Here is a 19,128-nt window from a genome sequence, read left to right on the forward strand (position 1 = left end):
CTCGGTTCCGCACTAACGAACGGGCCAAGGCACAACAATTGGTATCAGAGCATCGTTGGGGGCTTTGGTTCTTTGGAGGTCCAGATTTGTTGTTCACCATGGAATTTTCAGTTGAGCAGTTTAAAGGGAGAGGCGGTTTTGCTCTTGGTAAAGGAGAGTAATGGAAGCCTGAAAAAATGGAAGCCGTGTTTAGGGATGCTTGGATCAACTGCGAAAGTTGATGTTGAGGAAGAAGACAAAGGCCTCTTTCTTCTTACCTCACTTTCAGATTTGTACGAGAACCTTGTGAAACTTTACTGCAAGGAAAGAAACAGTAAGTTTGGAGCAGGTGCAAGCTTCTTTGGTGTGGAATGATACACACAAGAGACCATGGATGATGGTGGGCACAAGACTACTTAAGCTATTCAAGGTTGAAATCGTGGAAGAAAATTGGAAAGAGGATCTGAGAGAGACAGCAGGTTCGGATCCAGTTCCGGAGGCAAGGGTCCACAGTGCTACGGGTGCAAGGCCGGGTTAGCAAGTTTGTGGTGGAAGACTTTGAGTATGCCCTCTAGGTACTCGAAGCAACACTTCTCCTGGTGATGTTTAGTCTCAAGTGTTGCAGGGGTTTTGCAGCAGGTGGAGCTATGGGATTCATAGGTGATGAGAAGGTCCTAAGGTAGGAGGAAGTGTGGGAATTTTGTCTGGCTCGATGGGTTGTTGCTGGAAATAGGCGCGCTGACGAGTTTCCAGGTTGCAGACAATGAAGAGAAGGAAAACCTGCTGGAGGAGACGAGGATGTGTTGAGATCCTGTCTGAAGCTAAATGGTGATTTTTAGCTTGCAGCAGCTGCACATGCATTGGCAGTAATTGAATTGGAACAGGACCAACGAGGTTGATTCAGAGTGTGCATGCTGGTACGTAAGGCCAATGGACTTTGGTACAACTTGGCCAAGGTGGAGATTGTTGGAGTTTGTGGCCAAGTGGACAAATGTCCAAAATAACTTTCGGCTAAAGAAAGAAAGTTGGAACACATTTCCTTGTTTTGGGGAAGAAAAAAGGGAAAAGTAAAAGGAAAAAGTTTTGGTGTCTTAAACACCCGTGAGGGCTCATTTCGGTTTAAAAAGGAGAGTAGTAGAGAGCAAGAGAAAAATGAGAGAGATAGAGAGCATCCAAGGGGGAGAGCATTCAGCTCTCCCATGGAAAAGGTTGAACATGGGTTGAGAGAAAATCAAGAGAGCTAGAGTGAAAAGTATTCTAGTGAAAGAACTCTTGGGGTAGAGTAAGGCTCTTGGGAAAATTCTGTGAGTGGGTGTACAAGGGATATGGGATTGGGTTATGTCGATTTAACTCATGTATACTTGTACTGTTATTCTCATAGTGAAGAGCAATATCTCTCCGGGGACGTAGGCAGTTTTTTGCCGAACCTCGTAAATTTCTCTGTGTTTTTATTTCTTGTATTTTATTTTGTTCAACTGTGTGTGATTTTGGTAAGGTTGTAATCTGAATCTCGATTCCGTACTAACGAACGGGCCAAGGCACAACACTATTTTGCTCATTCCCACTAAATCTAATCTCCACAATCCATCAATAAAAGAATTGCAGGTGATAATATATATATAGGACAAACAATGTTCATAGATATATATTTTTTACACACTGCAGTGCAGCAGCCTACTAATACTCCCCTCTCTCTCTGTCTCTCTCTCTCTCTCTCTCTCTCTCTCTCAAGTCTTCAGTCCTAAATAGAGACAAAGTGTTATTTGGTGCTAATCAGTTGTTTAGTTGGATGACCATTTTCCCGAGTCACATATTTTAATTTCGCCATCAGTAGTGAAACAATATTCTTTGAATTTTGGATGTGATTGCAACGTGTATCAATGACATTATACAAGGGCTATTACTCTTTTCTAAATATATTACATTGTTAATATTGCTCTTTAATTGCGTAAGTGACATCTTCTTTCTATATGTTGGCCCTTTTTAGAGCTATGTATATGTTATTTGTCCGTTTTAGAGTCCATTTTATGAATGTTCTCTACAATTCGACCAAAAAAAAAAAAAAAACAACTTATTAGGTTCTTTTTAGGTCATTTCATTTTATAGAATTTGGTTTACATATTACGTTTGAAACGTGCTGGGTTTAGAGTCCCCAAGAACATCAAAACAGAGCACAGTTCAATCAAAATTGTGTGGTATGGCTTCCAAGAGCGAGTGGCCTTCATTCCTTTAGTGACAATGTTAGATCACTATCACCATTTCATGATTTCACATAAACCATAAGTCAAACACCAAATAGACAATTCTTTCCTCTCCCTGTCCCTCTTACACTCACTCGTATACTCCCCTTGCAAGTTGATCTTTAGGTAAAAACACAAATACAACTAATCATAATCCTAAAAACGATCTCAGCTTTTGCTTCTAGCATTATTTTCTTTTACCATATGATTATAAGGAAATTTTTACCATATGCTATATATCTCAAATCCCTAGTACTGCTACTTCATCATGATTTTGGAGTCTGTGCTCAAACATGTACTGGCAGGAGCTGAAAAATCTTGCAATGTTCCTCTTTGTTTTAACAGTTGCAATTTATTTTTTGGGTGGAATTTTGAAATGAGTCCTACAAAAGTGTATCAAAATATGTGTTAAAAATTATGTCCCCGAATCCTTACGCATATATATAATCAAACTGTTGTTTGTAAATATTGACAAGTGAATAATTTTCTACATATAAAAGTAGCACTCCATACAATATTCCCTTAGACCCTTGGTTAAAACCCACATGAGCCCTACTCCTTGTTTTTCCATTTAAATGTAGTTGCTGCCTCAGAGCAATCGATTATACTATTCGTTGGGGACTATTGTATGTCCTCTAGGTTGTGGCCTTGTCGAGAAAAACGTAAAATCGTATACAATCCATGTTTAATTTCTTGTTGTATTTGTTAATCATTCCTTTCCTTTTGCATGCATCATTGCCCTTGTTTAACTCAAGCATATAATTATTGCTCAGAATTGACATGAACGTGCAGCTTGTCGGTATAGTTTTGGCCAATTTTGTGTCTCAAGTACTTTTTTGTTTCTATCTTTACATACCTGCCTCTTTATTGCACTACAGTAGGGTTAGAGTTTGGGTGAAAGACATTAACCCACATATTGTAACGCCAAGCAAATATTGGTTATATGATTCATGTATAGTAGATGCAGTTTTAATTTTTGTTTCTGCCAAACTTGAATTGGGTTTAAAATTAGGATTTTTAAATTTCATTTTAAATTTAAGTGCAAATTATTATGCATGTGTACGATAATTTTAATCTTTGTAATCTAACAAATATATTTCCAATTTTGTAGATGTCACAGCTTATTAGAACTTGGAAGGCGATGACTTCTACACCTCATCCGACGACTACACCTCATCCAACGACTACACCTACTACTGCCGCCATTGCTCCGACAGAGATGGACCATAGGCCGGTGAATCCGGTTGGCCTACTTGGTCCTCTAGTTCCACAGGCGCCGGCATCTTCGACTTCTTAGGTGGCGCTACCTGTTGCGCCCGACGTGCTCACTGGTGCCCCCGCACTCCAGAATAGATGTTGCCATCAGGATCCACAACTAATGCCTCGGGTCCACCCCTAGGTATACTATCCTAATTTACTCCCTCATTCCCACGTTAACTTAGTTTTGTTATTTTAGGTTCAGTTTGTTAAGTTATGTCATTTAAGGATTAAAAAGTTATTATATATATTGTTTATTGTTGTCATCGTTCCGAACCCATTATTAAACAGTTGAACATTTGTGATCATTGTGTTGGATACATATATTGTTTACGTTATTTTCAGGGTTTTGGGAAATGTTTTAATTATAGGTAGGTTATGCCGAAATTTTGGTAGGATTTGTTATTAGTTTTGGGTTAACATTAATTTTTCATTTCTTTGCAGCCAAGAAAAACACCCGTGAACCTTGTCGGCAATTGAAGACGGCGAGGTCACCTAGGTGACCAACGGTTGTATCACAATCGGATATGATGAGCGACATTGTGAAGCACCAACGACGGAGTAGCATAGTGCATTGGTCCACGACATTGGGCACGTCGTGCGAACCTATTGCCCTATGTGGTGGAAGTCTTAGAAGGCGATGCCGAAGGAGGTGAAGAACATGATGCGCAATCATTTGTCGGTAAGAATCGTTGCCTTTTTAATGCTTTTCATGTAAAATTTATATATTTATATTTATTAATGTCTTTTATTACTAATACTTTCGTAATATTTGTTACATTGTAGACAAACTACAATTTCGATGACATCAGCGAGGACATGTTGGCGTACCTTAATCGGCTCTTCTCCGAACGTTACAAGCAGTGGAAAAGTGACCTGCACCAGTATTTTGAGATGTTTGATGATCCGCAGGTCGTTCTCAAGGAGGGTTGCCCTAACGAGTTTGCGGACCGACAAGATAGTTAGGTTTGGCTCTACGGTCATTTTCAGGAGTCAGGCTATGTGGTGCATTTTTAATTAGGACTTCTTTCATTTTAGTCTTTTTAATTTTTACTAATGTTTATTATGATTTTTTTATTTTATTTAAATATTACAACTAATACGTTTATTGTTTGTATAACAGAAGAAGGCGAAGACAAACAAGATCAATTGGGAGAAAAAGACTCTTTTCCACCATTCGGGTTCGAGGCCTTTCTTATATAGAATGGAGGCGTGGCAGAAGCTATATATTACAACTTTCATTTCCAATTTTAAAAATTCAATAATAATTTTTATTTATTTTTGTTTTTGTACTAACATTTTCCTTATCTTTTTCTATTTTAGGAAGGTTGACTGAGTCCGGCGATGAGTTGACCGAGTCCCTTAATGTAAGTAATTTCTTATGCATTAAAGATTTATACTAATTATTTCAAATTGTTTGCTATTTATATTCCATGTTTTATTTCACAGGCAACTATGGTGGAGAAGGGTCAGTCGGTTCTTCAGGAGTCTGCCTCCCAGCTTCTCCTAGACACGCCAATCAAGTCTGTGGATCCCCCTGATGATGCGGGGTTTCACATCCTTACATAGATGTTGGACCAGACTTTCAGTCGAAGGCCAGGGACATATTGTCAGGGGATAGGAAATGTCAGGCAGCGGGAGAGTGGAGCCTCTTCATCCTCACAATCGAAGGGCAATGTTACGGTTTTGAAACAGGAAGGTGCTGGCATGAGGAGTGAGCTAGCATCGTACAAGACTCAAATGTCATTGATTGTACAAACCCTCAGTTCCTCCAGGATTTGTCTCCCCGATTTTTCTGCACCACCACTGTCAGAGCCCCTCCACCCCAAACATACATAGCAATCAGACCCGTCGACCTCTGACCTCTGACCTCGTCCCCAACCCCACCCCTTTCCAACAGCAAGATTACCAAGCACCTTCGAACGACTTGCCCATAGATTATGCCTCATTTTTTTTTGTAGTTTTTGTTCCCGCTTTCTTTTTAAACTTTGTATTTGTACGTACATTTTTATTTATATTATAAATAAATTGTTTTTCTATTCATTAATTTGTTTTTTTTTTTGTCAGTTGTATGAAATATATTTTTTAATAATATTCCTTTTGTTCTATTTATTATTATTTTTTTATTAAAACTTACACTTGCGCGACAAAGGTATGTCGTCGTGCAAAACCACGTGCGTCTTACATGTTTCGTCGTTCAAACATTTTCGTGACAAATTGTAGACGTCCCTATAAATTTCTTGTCACAAAGCACACTTGTACCCTCTTATATCATGCGACGAAAGCCATTTTCCATATACCTTTCTTGCGACGAGCAGTAAAGCGTTGCGCAAACGTTTAGCTACGCGACAAATGTGCACTATTCATCGCGCAAGGTCTTTCTTCACGACCTTTGCGTGACAAATTTTGCACGACGATTTCTGCATGGCCATAGGTTTTGCGCAACTTGTAAATGCTTTGCACGACAAATACTCCCTCGTCGCGCAAAGTGTTTAATTTAGTAGTGAGACCAAATGATACTACAAGCTGACCATTTCTCCACTACGCCTGTGCATGAAAACACATGTACATCTTCAAAATCGTTGGTTCTCTTCCAAAACAATAGATGTTTAACAAATTTCAAAAACTAGCATTGAACGCGGATGTATACCATTTCTTAACCGGCCACGTTGTGAAGGGAGAGATTAATTCTACGTGGGTTAAGTCTATATGCGTTCTTTATCGTTTCTATCTCTATCGGCTCCAAACTACTAGTCCCTTTCTTGACTTGGACTGCGGTGCATTGTACCTAATACCATTTTAAAAGAATATCATCTTCTAGACTTCTTTCTATGCATTTGGTCTACATTTATTAGGAATATCTTCTTAATACACTGTTCGAAAAAGAGGTTTTGGGCGGTTGTTTAGGTGCTAAGCGAAGGCTGGGCACCGCGATTAGGACTTGGGCATTTAGGAAATCGGTGAAGTCTCTAGGAAGCGATTAGGCGACCATGTAGGTGGTTCTAGGCGGTTCGACTTTTTATTGTTTTCAATTAATTTTAGGTTAAAGGGTTTGAAGATGTAAAATAACTTTAGAGTTGTGTTTCTGCGAACCCATGCAATGAAAGCCTTGCCAAATTCTCAAGTTCTTTTTTTTTTTTTTTTTTTTTTTTTTTAACACGAACAATGTTACTTTTAGTTTCCAAAAAAAAAAAAAAAACAATGTTACTTTTTACATCGGAGAGAGTTTGAACAGAAACACAATACATTGAAGAGAAATGTGGGATCATGATTTCTGGAGTCAGAGTAAGATGGATTGAAATATGCTTACGTTAGAAGTCCGGTTATGGATTTAACAACCTTCATAACAGTTGTTTAGATTTTTAGAGTGCCAATAACAATTTTCTATATATATATATATATATATATATTTGAAGTATAAATTGTATAAGTATTCACCTATTTCTATTTCTGTCTACGTATATATTTTATTACAAAGAAGGATTCCCTCATATCAAAATATATACTGAATAGGAGGATTAGAGCAACTCCACCTGTATTCAAATGCCTAGGCAAACAAACATTTTTCTCTAAAACCCAACTCCACAAGTGGACAAGTAGGTTGTGAAACCCACAAAGCCCAGGTAGTTGTCGAGGCAGATTTGGCCCAGGTAGCTACCCAAGAAGCACACGACTCAAGGCTGATGTCATTCACATTTTAATTTTTTTATTTTAGATTTTTATCATAAATAATTCATAAAATCAACCTTCATCATCAAGATAGTCTCGGAAATTGAAAATCAATCAATTTAGTTCCTAAAAATAGGTATCGCAAATCAATGTGGTCATTCCGTCACAATTCTGTTAAAAATTCCGTTAAATATTGATATGACACATAAATGAGTCCCATAAGTACTTTTTTTTCTTCTCACAAATGGTCATTGAAATTGACTCAAGACATCAAAATGGTCCTTGAAATTGACCTGCAACATCAAAATGGTCTCTGAAATTAAAAATCGATCAATGTAGTCCCACAAGTAAGTGTCCTAAATCAATGTAGTCCTTCCGACACAATTCTGTCAAAAATTCTGTTATGTGCTGATGTGACACATAAATGGATCACACAAGTCTAATTAAATTAAAAAAAAATTACAAATAGGTTTAATAATTTAATAGTTAATAAAAAGTTGTGAACCCAAAAACCTAGTCTTGCAATCACCTTTGATCCTAGTCCACATTCCTCGACCTCTTTCGCTGTCTATCCTCTAAAAAAAAAAAAAAAATCTCAATACACCCATCTTCACACACTTCTATACCTTTCACCGAATTGAACCTAGATCAAGATCGCTTTTGGTGATAGCTTGGCTAACTGGCAATGACTTTTGGGACATCACTATTAACATTTAGGCAATCAACATCCTCACAACCTTAATCTTGGAAAGTTTGTTTGGGACTTCCTTGGTGGTCTGGTGACTCAAAGAACGGCGAGATCTGCCTTGAGATAATGAGGTGCATCTATTGTTGGTTGAAAATTATTTTCAAACCCCATCTTAGGCTTTGGTTAAGCCTTGTGCCTTTGAGAATTTATGGAAGGGATCTCTCTTCGGAGTAGGTCCTACTATAAGGGAAAAAAAAAAATTCTATTGTGCAAAAAGGTATTTAGACAACTTTTTAATTAATTATTAAACCTACATCAACATATAACAAATTTTTTTACAGAATTATGATGGAAATATTATATTGATTTGTGACACCTATTTTCAAGGACTACGTTCATTGATTTTCAATTTTAGGGACCATCTTGATGATTAGGGTCAATTTTAGGGACCATCTTGATGGTGTGAGTCAATTTCAAGGACTATTTGTGATAAAAACCTGTAAATCTTGTGGGGCCCATTATGTGCCACATCAACACTTAACAGAAATTTTTAACAGAATTGTGACGGAATGACCACATTGATTTGCGATATCGATTTTCAATGACTACATTGATTGATTTTTAAGTTTAAGAACCATCTTGATGGTGAAGGTAAATTTTAGAAACCATTTGTGATAAAACACCCCTTCCCCCCCTCTTTTTGGGGAGAGTGATATGATAAGATCTCCTTTTGTTGGGCCCTCTTGTGATCCAACATTTTTTTTTTTGGTCGAAAGTGATCCAAGAATTCAGTCCATTAACTTTTTCTTAACTAACGTATTATGAGCGGTTGGATTTCAAATTTAAATGGATCCAACAATGATAATTAAGAAAAGCAAAATTGATCATTAATTGTTCGAATTAATTTTATGACATTTTTTATAGGTATCAACAGAATATTTAATAATCGGATGAATATTTTGTCCACCAACTTATCGATTATTTTTTTATTCCAAACTTATCAATTATTTTCGATCGATCCTTTTTTAGGGTAGTTTCATTAGGGGTGGGTTCAAAAAACCGAAAACCGAAAAAAACCGAAAACCGAACCGGACCGAGACCGAAAAAAACCGAACCGAAATTGTCAAACCGAACCGAACCGAACCGAATCTGACCGGTTCGGTTTCGGTTTTTGAGGCTCGGAAACCGAACCGAACCGAACCGAACCGAAATATATATATATAATTTTTTTGAATATTTATAAATAGTTTAGTCATACAATCATAACAAAACAGAACCTGTTGCCAAGTTGGTTTCAGTGAAACTTTACAAGCATGGAGGCATGGGTTCGAACCCTCATGCCTCCAGGATTTGTGAGATTATTTTTAATTTTTTAATCTTTTTAACAAAACCCTTAACTGTAATCCTAACCCTCCTCCTCCTTATTTTTCATTCCGCCTGGCCTCTTAATATGAATGTGAACTTTCATATTTCCTTTTTTTTTTTTAATAATTTTGGAGGGAGAAGAAAAAAAAAAAAAAAAAAAAAAACCGAAAAAAAACCGAAACCGAATCGAGAAAAACCGAACCGAAAAAAAATTGAACCGAACCGAACCGAACCGAAATTTCGGTTCGGTTTCGGTTTTGAGAAAAAACCGAACCGATTAGAACCGAACCTAGCCCTAAGTTTCATATACAATCCAAGAAAAAAAAAAGAATTATTATTAGCACTCCAAATTTCTTATTCTACACTTTAAATTTTCTATATTTAGAAAGAAAAATACACTTATGGGGAGTATAAAATGAGATTTTTGAAATGCCAATGAAATTTCCCAAAAAAAATCCTACTTGAAATTGCAGCGAAATGTCTATCTTTGTCTGTAGTAGCATATTATTATAGATGGGATACAATAGGTTTTTGTCACCGCAAGCTGACCAACTTAAAAGCAGGAAAAATCCATTCAATTATAGATGGGATACAGTGGGCCGTCTATTTCTTCTTCTTGGCGGGGGTTGGCTTCTGAACAGTAACCTTGGACGTCCGGGCACTCTCACTGTTCGGTGCAGGAGGGTTGCCTCCGCAGTAGAGCAGGAACGCGACACTGCGAACGGCGTCTGAGTCAACACTCTTTACTAGGACAATACTATTGTCGGCTTTTCGGATCTGAACACACCCATTATTGATGAAGAGTAATTGATTGGCCGGTACCATCTGGATCTGCTCAGACAGATTAGACCAACTGTTTTCGAGGCTGAGCATTGCAGGGTCCGGCACAGCTGAAGTTCCGTCACGAATGCGGTCGCGGACTTGTCCCTGAATGTACCGGAACCTTGCGGCTTCAGAGACTATTTGAATAATCACAATAAACGCGGCGGCTTGGGAAGATGCAGATTCTGCGTAGCGCAACTGGCTGATGGCGTTATCTAGTTCTCCGGGTCCCAGCGGGATCCGCTCACGCATAGGTATGTTCTCATGTATACGTGACCCTGCTGCCCGGTTACGGTTTGTATTCTGTTGCAGTGCCTCCTGGGCAGCTCGGCCAAGCCCGAGGTAGTCCCCAGCGAAGGGCAAAGTAGTCCGCGTGGTGCCGGGGAATAATCTATGGAGTGGAGGCGGATGAGTTGCAGGATCTCGAAGAAAGTAGGAGCGAGTACCGGCACAATAACCCACCACGTAAGCGTTCACCACATCGATTGCGACAGTTATTGTATAACTGTCGTAGTTGGTGAGATTAACAAGAACAAAGCGCTGGTCATCCGTCACATCTTGTCTCCGACGCAGCACCGGAATCCCATGTGATGTGGATCCTCCGGCTGTTAGTTGGGCTCGCAGAGCTTCTATGAAAGTTCTGTATGTCGTGGTGGTCGCATTCTTAATGGAGAAGGATAGTGCCATATTATAGCAATATGAACAAGGCAGATGAATGTAGCTAGATCTATCGTTTTTCTCTCAATCAGTTTAACCCAGGATTTATCAAAGTAATACAAGTGAATATATATATATTTCAAAGTCGTCTACCAAATATATACTTATCCAACGAGTTGACTCATTCACTCCGACCGCGTATTCAATATTGTTGGCTACCGGAGAAATATATAGTCAAGTCTATATCGTGTCCACTGTTCCATTTGAATGATTACAAGTACATCATGTGTCACTATATAAATATTTGCCGATCCGCCATGAAATGATATAATATAACCCATTTGTTGCTCTCCAGAAATGCCCGATGTGATGAGATATGTGTGTTAAAAAGTTAATAATTTAAAAAATAAAATTTCTCGTCATTTATATAAAAACACGTGGTGTACTATTCGTATTCCTGTCACAATAAAAAATTTCTCGTAATTCTATCAATCAAGTATCAAAGAGTAGAAGGACTTTTCAAATACAATGGAGTCGAGAATATCTTGATCTGTGGACTCGAATCCGAAAGGTGTTCCAAGGTAGCCCAAAATCCATGGCGACCATTGCTAGCGTCAGAGAGGGGGGTTTGGTTGGCCTCATGTTCACTGTGCATGTTGTTATTGTTGGTGTTTATTAGCGTACTGAAGCTAAGTTTAAATTTTAAAACTTTTTGTCCTTAGTTCCTTGTTTGGCAGTGTGTAGGGTTGTACCTTGAGCTCATATGCCAAGTGCACCAATTAGTTTCTTTCCTAGCTTATGGCTTACATGCCATTGGATCACCGTGTGTCACAATCTCATGGAGTCTTGTATTTAGGTTTGGATCTATGCCCCATTGAAGCTACCAATGAATGAAGTCGTTTTGGCATCATCATCATTTACACAAAAATGGAGAAGTTCATGTGAATTTTTCATCCTTTTATTTTTGTTCATATACCTCTCTGGAAAATACCTTCACCATAGCTAAAAATCAAACATTAAACATTAACATGGTATCAAACCTCAGGTTCTTTCACTAAGAACTGAGCATTCGATCTGTGAGAAAGAGAAAAGAAGGGAACTCAACAAAGAACCCAGAAACCACCTTCAATTTAGGTCTCAAATGGTCAGATCTAGTGGGAATGTGTTGGAGCTCCCATATTCATATTGGTGTGAGTAATCTTTAGGAAAATATGAATGTGAATATTATGTAAATATTAGAGTCATTTATTAGGAAGGATATTTATTTGTGTCCCTTTTTGTTTCCTTGGAGAACAAGGACTATATGTTATCATATACCAAATTATGCAATACATGAAAATTAAGCCGTAAATTTCTATTTGGCATCCGAGCCTAATTGTAACCCTAAAATCAAGTTCTACCGTGTTGCTACTGCTGTTGTATTCAATCTTGTAGAATCATGTTTCCTGTTGCGTTTTGTGCAGGAAACCTGAGCTACAGGACTACTTCTTGCGTGTGTACTATGTTGCGTTGCTATGGCAGGAGGCAAGAACAGCTCAAAACCGAAGTTTGAGGGTCATGCACCACCCAACAATTCAGTTTTGAGTCCCATAGTAATATAGAGTGATGCTTCTACCGTACCAAGTACTATAAAGCTTAATGCATCAAATTATCCCCTTTGGTCCAAGGTATTAGAGATGCATATTTTTGGGCGTGGAAAAAAGGGGTTCGTGACAGGAAGTATCAAGGAACCCAAGGAAGAGAGTGCATAGTATGAAACGTGGGAAACTAGGAACGCTATTGTGAAAGGGTGGTTGATTAATTCACATGGACCCTACTATCATGGGTTTCTTCATCCATCTCCATATTGCTAAGGAAATGTGGAAAGAAGTTGCTCGAACGTATTATGATGGGTTTGATATCTATCAAATTTATGAGTTAAAAGTAAAGTCATTTTGACTTTGACAAGAAGGTTGCCCTATTGGTGCATGCATTGTTGATCTCAAAGCTGTCTGGTATGAACTAGATCAAAGAAGAATAATCAAGATGGAATGGGCTATTGACTTGAAGACACTTCGAGAAGAAATCCAATCAAACAATGTCTATGCTTTTGTAGCAAGACTTGATGACATATTTGATAAGGTACGTAGTGATATTTTGAGAACATAACCTTACCATCCGTCGAGGAAGTGTTTTCTGTTGTTAGCAGAGAAGCACAACGCCATGCTACTATATTGGGAAGAAGTAACATAGGTAATCAAGGAGGAATCCCGACACCCTCCGTGGCTATGGTGTCACGGCTGAAGGACATATTTGTAAAAACAAGTTCATTTAAGTAACATCTATGTATGTTATTAACAATTAAAAGGCAGAATCATGCTTGTATGCACTCAAAAACAAAACTTTACCCATGAAATTCAAAGCCTAGTAGTTAGGTAAACCAAGACTCAACTCAAGAACAAAGTGAGTTGAGAAATCTTATACCTTTGTTGATTCCTCTTTGCATAAGCAAAGGCTAATCACCCAAGAAGAAAGCCTTCATTCCTTGTTTCTTAGCTGTCTACTACCCAATGTGATTCATTTACTTATATGATTACCTTGAATGTGATTTGGAATGACTTCCTAAATCTCATTCATACTCTGGCTAGAGATTCTTAATCATATCATAGAGTATTCTCCCTCAAACGGTTTGAAGGTTAGAGATCCCTTGTTGCGCATTCACTTGCCTCTATGGCTAAGTGGCTTAACCCCTACTATGCTGTGGACACCCTCTGATAAAGTGATTTTGACATAGTCAAAGACCAATGACCTAACCACAAGACAACTATGATGCCTTAGGTCAAAGGACTACTTTGCATTATCCCAACCATGAGTTCTTATGTGACATGAGTATGAGAACTCCTTGTTGATCGTGTTCAGTGGACTCATTCTCTATTGAGCACCTATATGCTTGTCTTGGTGTTAGTCACTCCAATGACTCGAGACCAGTCACTCTCCCTAAGAGAAGACATAGCACTTATTGATCTTAATGGACTGTCAATGCCCAATCAGCAATCCTATGATTAGGACTATTTAGGATATGTATACCAAAGAGAATGATCTCATGAATCTAACTTCTTTAGATCACATTCTCCTAATTGCATATTCCTTGGACTTATTGTTTAAGCATATAACATTTATATGAGATGACTTAAAACAATAATCTTTGCCCTTTATATTAAACTAGATTAATTTAACATGTGAAATGTCTATAAAGTATCATCATATGATTGGTTTTAGGGCACATTTCCAACAATCTCCCACTTGCACTAGAGCTAATCAGCTTAAACATCAATGATGATACCTCTTCTGAATTCATTTCAGAAATGGCTGTGTAGTAGGCCTAGACAATGGATATCTATATGTTATCCATAGAAGCAACCTTGAGAATAATGACGTCACCATTATACATGATTCTCAATCATGTGGTTCAGTCTCTCATTTAAGTTCGGATCTTGATGGGACCTAGATTCCTTAGCTTGAGCTATCGCCCCATTAGTGTCGTAGTGTCGATACACTAGAGACATTTTTTGGTTGAAACCGAATGGAAAGTTCATAAATGAGCTTTCTCATCCAAACAACATTGTTGTAAGCCTCTATATGATGATATATTTTGGTATGATGGAACACACTAAAATCATTACTTTTAACGTTTCCATCCAAATATCTCTTTAGTCATAATAAAGAGATATCCAATTATCTATTCATCCAAAATGAAAAGACATCCAATGTCTTGCACTGATATCGTCTTGTACTGATCTTGGTACAACTCCTATCAACGTTTTTCATACAAAATATGAAATACGTAAATCACCTTTCTGCGTAAGCATAAAGGATTCTATTTACGCATTATGCTTCTTTGGGAGTCAAAATGGTACATTCCCTTTTAGAAGAGCAATTTCCCAGTCTAACTGGAATTGTTCTTTCATTTGAAGTTTATTATTCGAGAAACATCCTACATCTGTTGTCTATCAATAGGAATTGAGATAATCCAATTATATCTTGAAATATATCATTATAGATTTCCATCCCATGTATATAGACTATGTCTCCCATACACATTCTATCATTATAGAATGTTTAAAGTCATAACTTTAACGAAGAAGAATTCCTTTCATTTCCAAAATTAATATATCACATATATGTTCAAATTTAGGAATATGATTAACTCCCACTAATCTTTGTAAACCAAGTAAACAAAAGATTCATCTAAATCTTTATGAGAAATCAAAGGATTTGATCTTTCTCTCATAAGACACTTATAGCTCCCACTAGCTTACTAAGATTCATGATGGATGAATCTTTACAACTTACATGTCCTGTGATTCCTAGTCTTAGACATATATTATCAAGACTATCTTGATAATGGTTTTGGAAACCCCTATTATGTCGAAACATTGAATCACCGTTTAGTTGTAGCCAGCAATCTTCGAATTAATAGAAACTAAGACTACATCAAAGATGGTTTCTTCCAAGGCAACCAATCTTGTTGATTATAGTCACCTTAAGCTACCAATTAGCTATGAAGGTTTCATTATTTTGGGTCAAATGACTATACAATTTCCTTGAGTATATGTCGTATATACACTCAATGTAGTCATAAGGTTTTTCATTCTTATTTCTTTCGAATTAAGAGGTGCAACTCTATGACATAGTCATAAATTTCACAATTTCCTTGAGTATATGTCGTATATACACTCAATGTAGTCATAAGGTTTTTCATTCTTATTTCTTTCGAATTAAGAGGTGCAACTCTATGACATAGTCATAAAGTTCAAACCATTCAACTGAGATGATCTATAAATCCTTCTTGACTACCTTGGAGCTTGTGGTATAGGAACTAGGTTGTTATATTTGTCGATCATCATCTTGTCTCTCAAAGAACCTATTCTTTGAGTTCTATCCTTCGTTCATTTGCTCTATCTTAGGGAAATGCTAGCATAGGATTACAATGAACTACCCAACAAACAACATTTGTTAGTTGGTTTATAGAAGTGATATCCAAGGGTTAATTTAAGGATATCCCACAACATTGTTCTCAAACAAATATTACTTATTAGCACACAACCCCAAATCTTAACACGATTAAGACTTGTCTTTCTTTCCAACTACATCCTATGGAGTCATGAAAATTTTGGAAGATCTTCTAATTGATCATATTGTCTTAGAAGTATATATCCTATATATGGGTAATTGATAACATCCAACGAACTAAATCTTATTCGAGTTCGTTCTTCTCCTAATGGAGAAATTCATTATCTTATGATGCTACTTTCTTTGATATCTTTCAAGGAAACTCTTCTAAAGTGTTATTTTTCCTTGGATCAAATCTAAGGAGGTAAATACTTTAGATGTCTTACTCATCAACTTACATTCTTGAATTCTTTGAAACCTTTTGCAAAGTATTCGGACTTGTGTTTATTCAAAATAAACAACAGTCCAACCAAGAGCGATGTTCGGTGGATGTTATATAACATGAGTAGTATTATGTTGTGGACAAGTACCACTAACATCTAAGTGAATTAACTTCAACAACTTTGTGATTCTTTCTTCTTTTCAGAAAAAAAAAAAAAAAAAAAAGAAAAAAGAAAAAGAAAAGAATAAAGATTCGAAATTTCGCCCCTATACAATTTTAACAAGAAGGCATTGGATCCGCATCAAACAATCAAAAACATCCATCAATGACCAACTTGTAATTTATGTTTTAGAGGTGTCACAACTCAGTGGGATTAGTCATTACCTTGCAACCTTTTGGGTTTTAAGCATCATTATATTCTAACTAGTTAACACTACCACATCATCTCTACTACAGAGATAAGCAATTAGATTACAATAATCCAATTATTCATTAATAAAGAACAATGTTTTGTCAAACAAAACATTCATCCATCTCTTATAATGACGGAATTAAGTTCCCTTATTCAAATTGAAATGTAAAGACAATCTTTGTTTTCCATTTTCTTTGGTAGTTCATGTGAGGAAGTAAGTACCATCTGCTTTCGCAAAGATCTATATTTGATTCACATTCCGAACGTGAAGTACTTTCTATTCTCTCATTAATCTTCTACTTCTTATTAGCCACACTTTTACAATGATTGTAAAACATAGTTACTAATACAAAATCAAACATTCAAGTAGAAGAACCAATTGTTTTGAATTATTCAAGAACATTTTACAACACCTTCAAAGGGTGTGTTCTTAACACTTGCAAAACATTTCTTGCAAATACCCCTTCCAATGTCCATCCTTTCATAAAGAAAGTTTGTTCCCCTGGAGTTTTATGCCTTCTTCATTTGACTTCTCCATTGACTACAATAGTCATGGTCCCTAAATTCCCACTATCTATCTTGAAACTTATTTCAATTGTGTTATACACATCAAACAATCTGGAGAGCGTGTGGTTATTGTTCACTATATAGTTTACTATAAACTTAGTGAACCATTTGGATAGGGACTCAAAGGTGAAGTCCTTGTCTAGCTACCGTTTCTTGAAGTGGTTTAACACTTCAACACTTAATGATTCAAAATCATCATAAGTCCATGTTGATGGACTATTTTTGTCAATCAACCATTATGTTCTAAACATGATTGCAAACTTTCAAGAGTTGTTCAAGGCAACTCTCATTTCTTCATGCAACAATTTGTAAGTGAAGAATCATGGCACATAAAGTGTCCTTTGTGCTTACTTCTCAAGTTCCTTGTTCATTTAACAAAGAAACAAGCACTAGTGTTTGCATTAACTAAGGGTTGTTCAAAGAAAATCTTATTTCTTCATACAATGATTTGTAAGTGAAGAACTATGACACTAAAAGTGTCCATATCTTTGTGCTAATCTTCATAAGTTCCTTTGTTCATACGTTTATGTAGTCCTCTTTATGATAGACTTATCTAACATATTCTTCCAATGATACATTATCAATAGGAAAATTGTGAAGATGAGACTACTTAGGTACATATACAATCCATTTAAGACAATCTATTGGATTGTGGTACCAAGTCTGGAAACTAAAGCCTTCGGCTTTTCTGTGTCAAGTTTTGGATCGGTAAATAAATAATAACAAATATAAATTGATTGATTTTAAGCTATTTGATATAGGTCATTAAATCAAATAGCACCATCCACTATTTTTGGCAAATTCCACATCCCTCATCGGAATTCGAGAGTTTTGGAGGAAACTCTTAATAGGGTATGGAAGGCTCACTATTATGTCGGCTAACATTAATAATAATGAGAGAGTACGCTTACTGATGCAAAAATTAACTTAACACACAAATTAACCCTCTTTTGACAATTGTAGCATATAAGTAAGTAGGGATCGTTCTTAAACCGGGGATTAGGGGGGATTGCTAAACACTTTTAACTGACTCAAATAACTAAAATTAAACTTTAAAACACTTAACTCAACTTAAAAGACTCAAAACAAGTTCACAAGACTCAATACAAGCTGAAAACACTCAAAACTGCCTAAAAACACAAGCTGGGCATATTTGACTCTAAACACAAACTTGGACGAAATTTGGTTCTAACTTGACTCAAAACTCTTAAAAACACAATCTAAAACATATTTGAACTAATTAGACACTCTAAAACAAATGGGGATTTGGTTTTGGACGAAAATCAAACAATCAAAACAAGACTTTAAACTAGGCAGATTTGGACGAATTTGATGGAATTAAGTTGACGATGGTTTAGCTAAGAGGTCTTTCTCCACACATGGCATACTTGCATACAAAACAATCTCTAGTTGCTTATTCAATGCATCATGAACCTCAACACCCCAAACTAATTAGGTACGCTTAAATTAACTCTCAGATTTCCCTTAGGTCATTGAATTGAATGGAATTAGCGCATTGCAATCAAATTATTCCTCAAAAGTTCTCTATATGAAATCGCATAATAGAAAAACAATCAAATATCATTAGGTTCTATGGAAATCATAAGTGTTGACGAGGCATTCGTAACTATGAAAGCGCATGATTCTTATGCCAAGAATTTACTTAACATGATTGTGACTAACAACCTTAACTACTCATGAATATAAGTTCCCAACGATTAGGTGAAGTTTCCTTATACCCTAGCATCAGATTTATGCATGCAAATTAAATGTGCACTCTCAATTCATATACATAAACAAGTCTTAATTCAAATAGATAAGTAAATTGAATTCACCATTCATGAAATCACAACTGAAAGTAATTAAATCATAATGCAAATATAGCCATGGTTTCGAAATTCCCCTTAGCCAAAAAGGGATTAGTTCCTCATACTTGCAAAGCAAAGATTCTTGAAATTAAACATTGAAAACACAAGAAAGATTATACCTAAACGTTCCAGCAATTCCAGGTTGAATTTGATGCACGGCTAGGCTTCCCTTCCTCTTCCTTGCTGTGGCACAAGTTGTGGGTGGTGGATTTGGGTGTTTTGAATGATGT

General features: G+C 36.7%; 1 protein-coding gene across 1 annotated transcript; it reads right to left on the reverse strand.

Moving 5' to 3' along the window:
* Positions 1-9,801: 9,801 nt before the first annotated feature.
* LOC137710063 (ribosome-inactivating protein cucurmosin-like) lies at positions 9,802-10,707 on the reverse strand. The gene has a single exon (XM_068449019.1). The coding sequence runs from the start codon at positions 10,705-10,707 to the stop codon at positions 9,802-9,804; it is 906 nt and encodes a 301-aa protein (XP_068305120.1).
* Positions 10,708-19,128: the final 8,421 nt, after the last annotated feature.

The sequence above is a fragment of the Pyrus communis genome, chromosome 12 (genome assembly GCF_963583255.1).
Source record: "Pyrus communis chromosome 12, drPyrComm1.1, whole genome shotgun sequence".
In the NCBI taxonomy this organism is placed as follows: Eukaryota; Viridiplantae; Streptophyta; class Magnoliopsida; order Rosales; family Rosaceae; genus Pyrus; species Pyrus communis.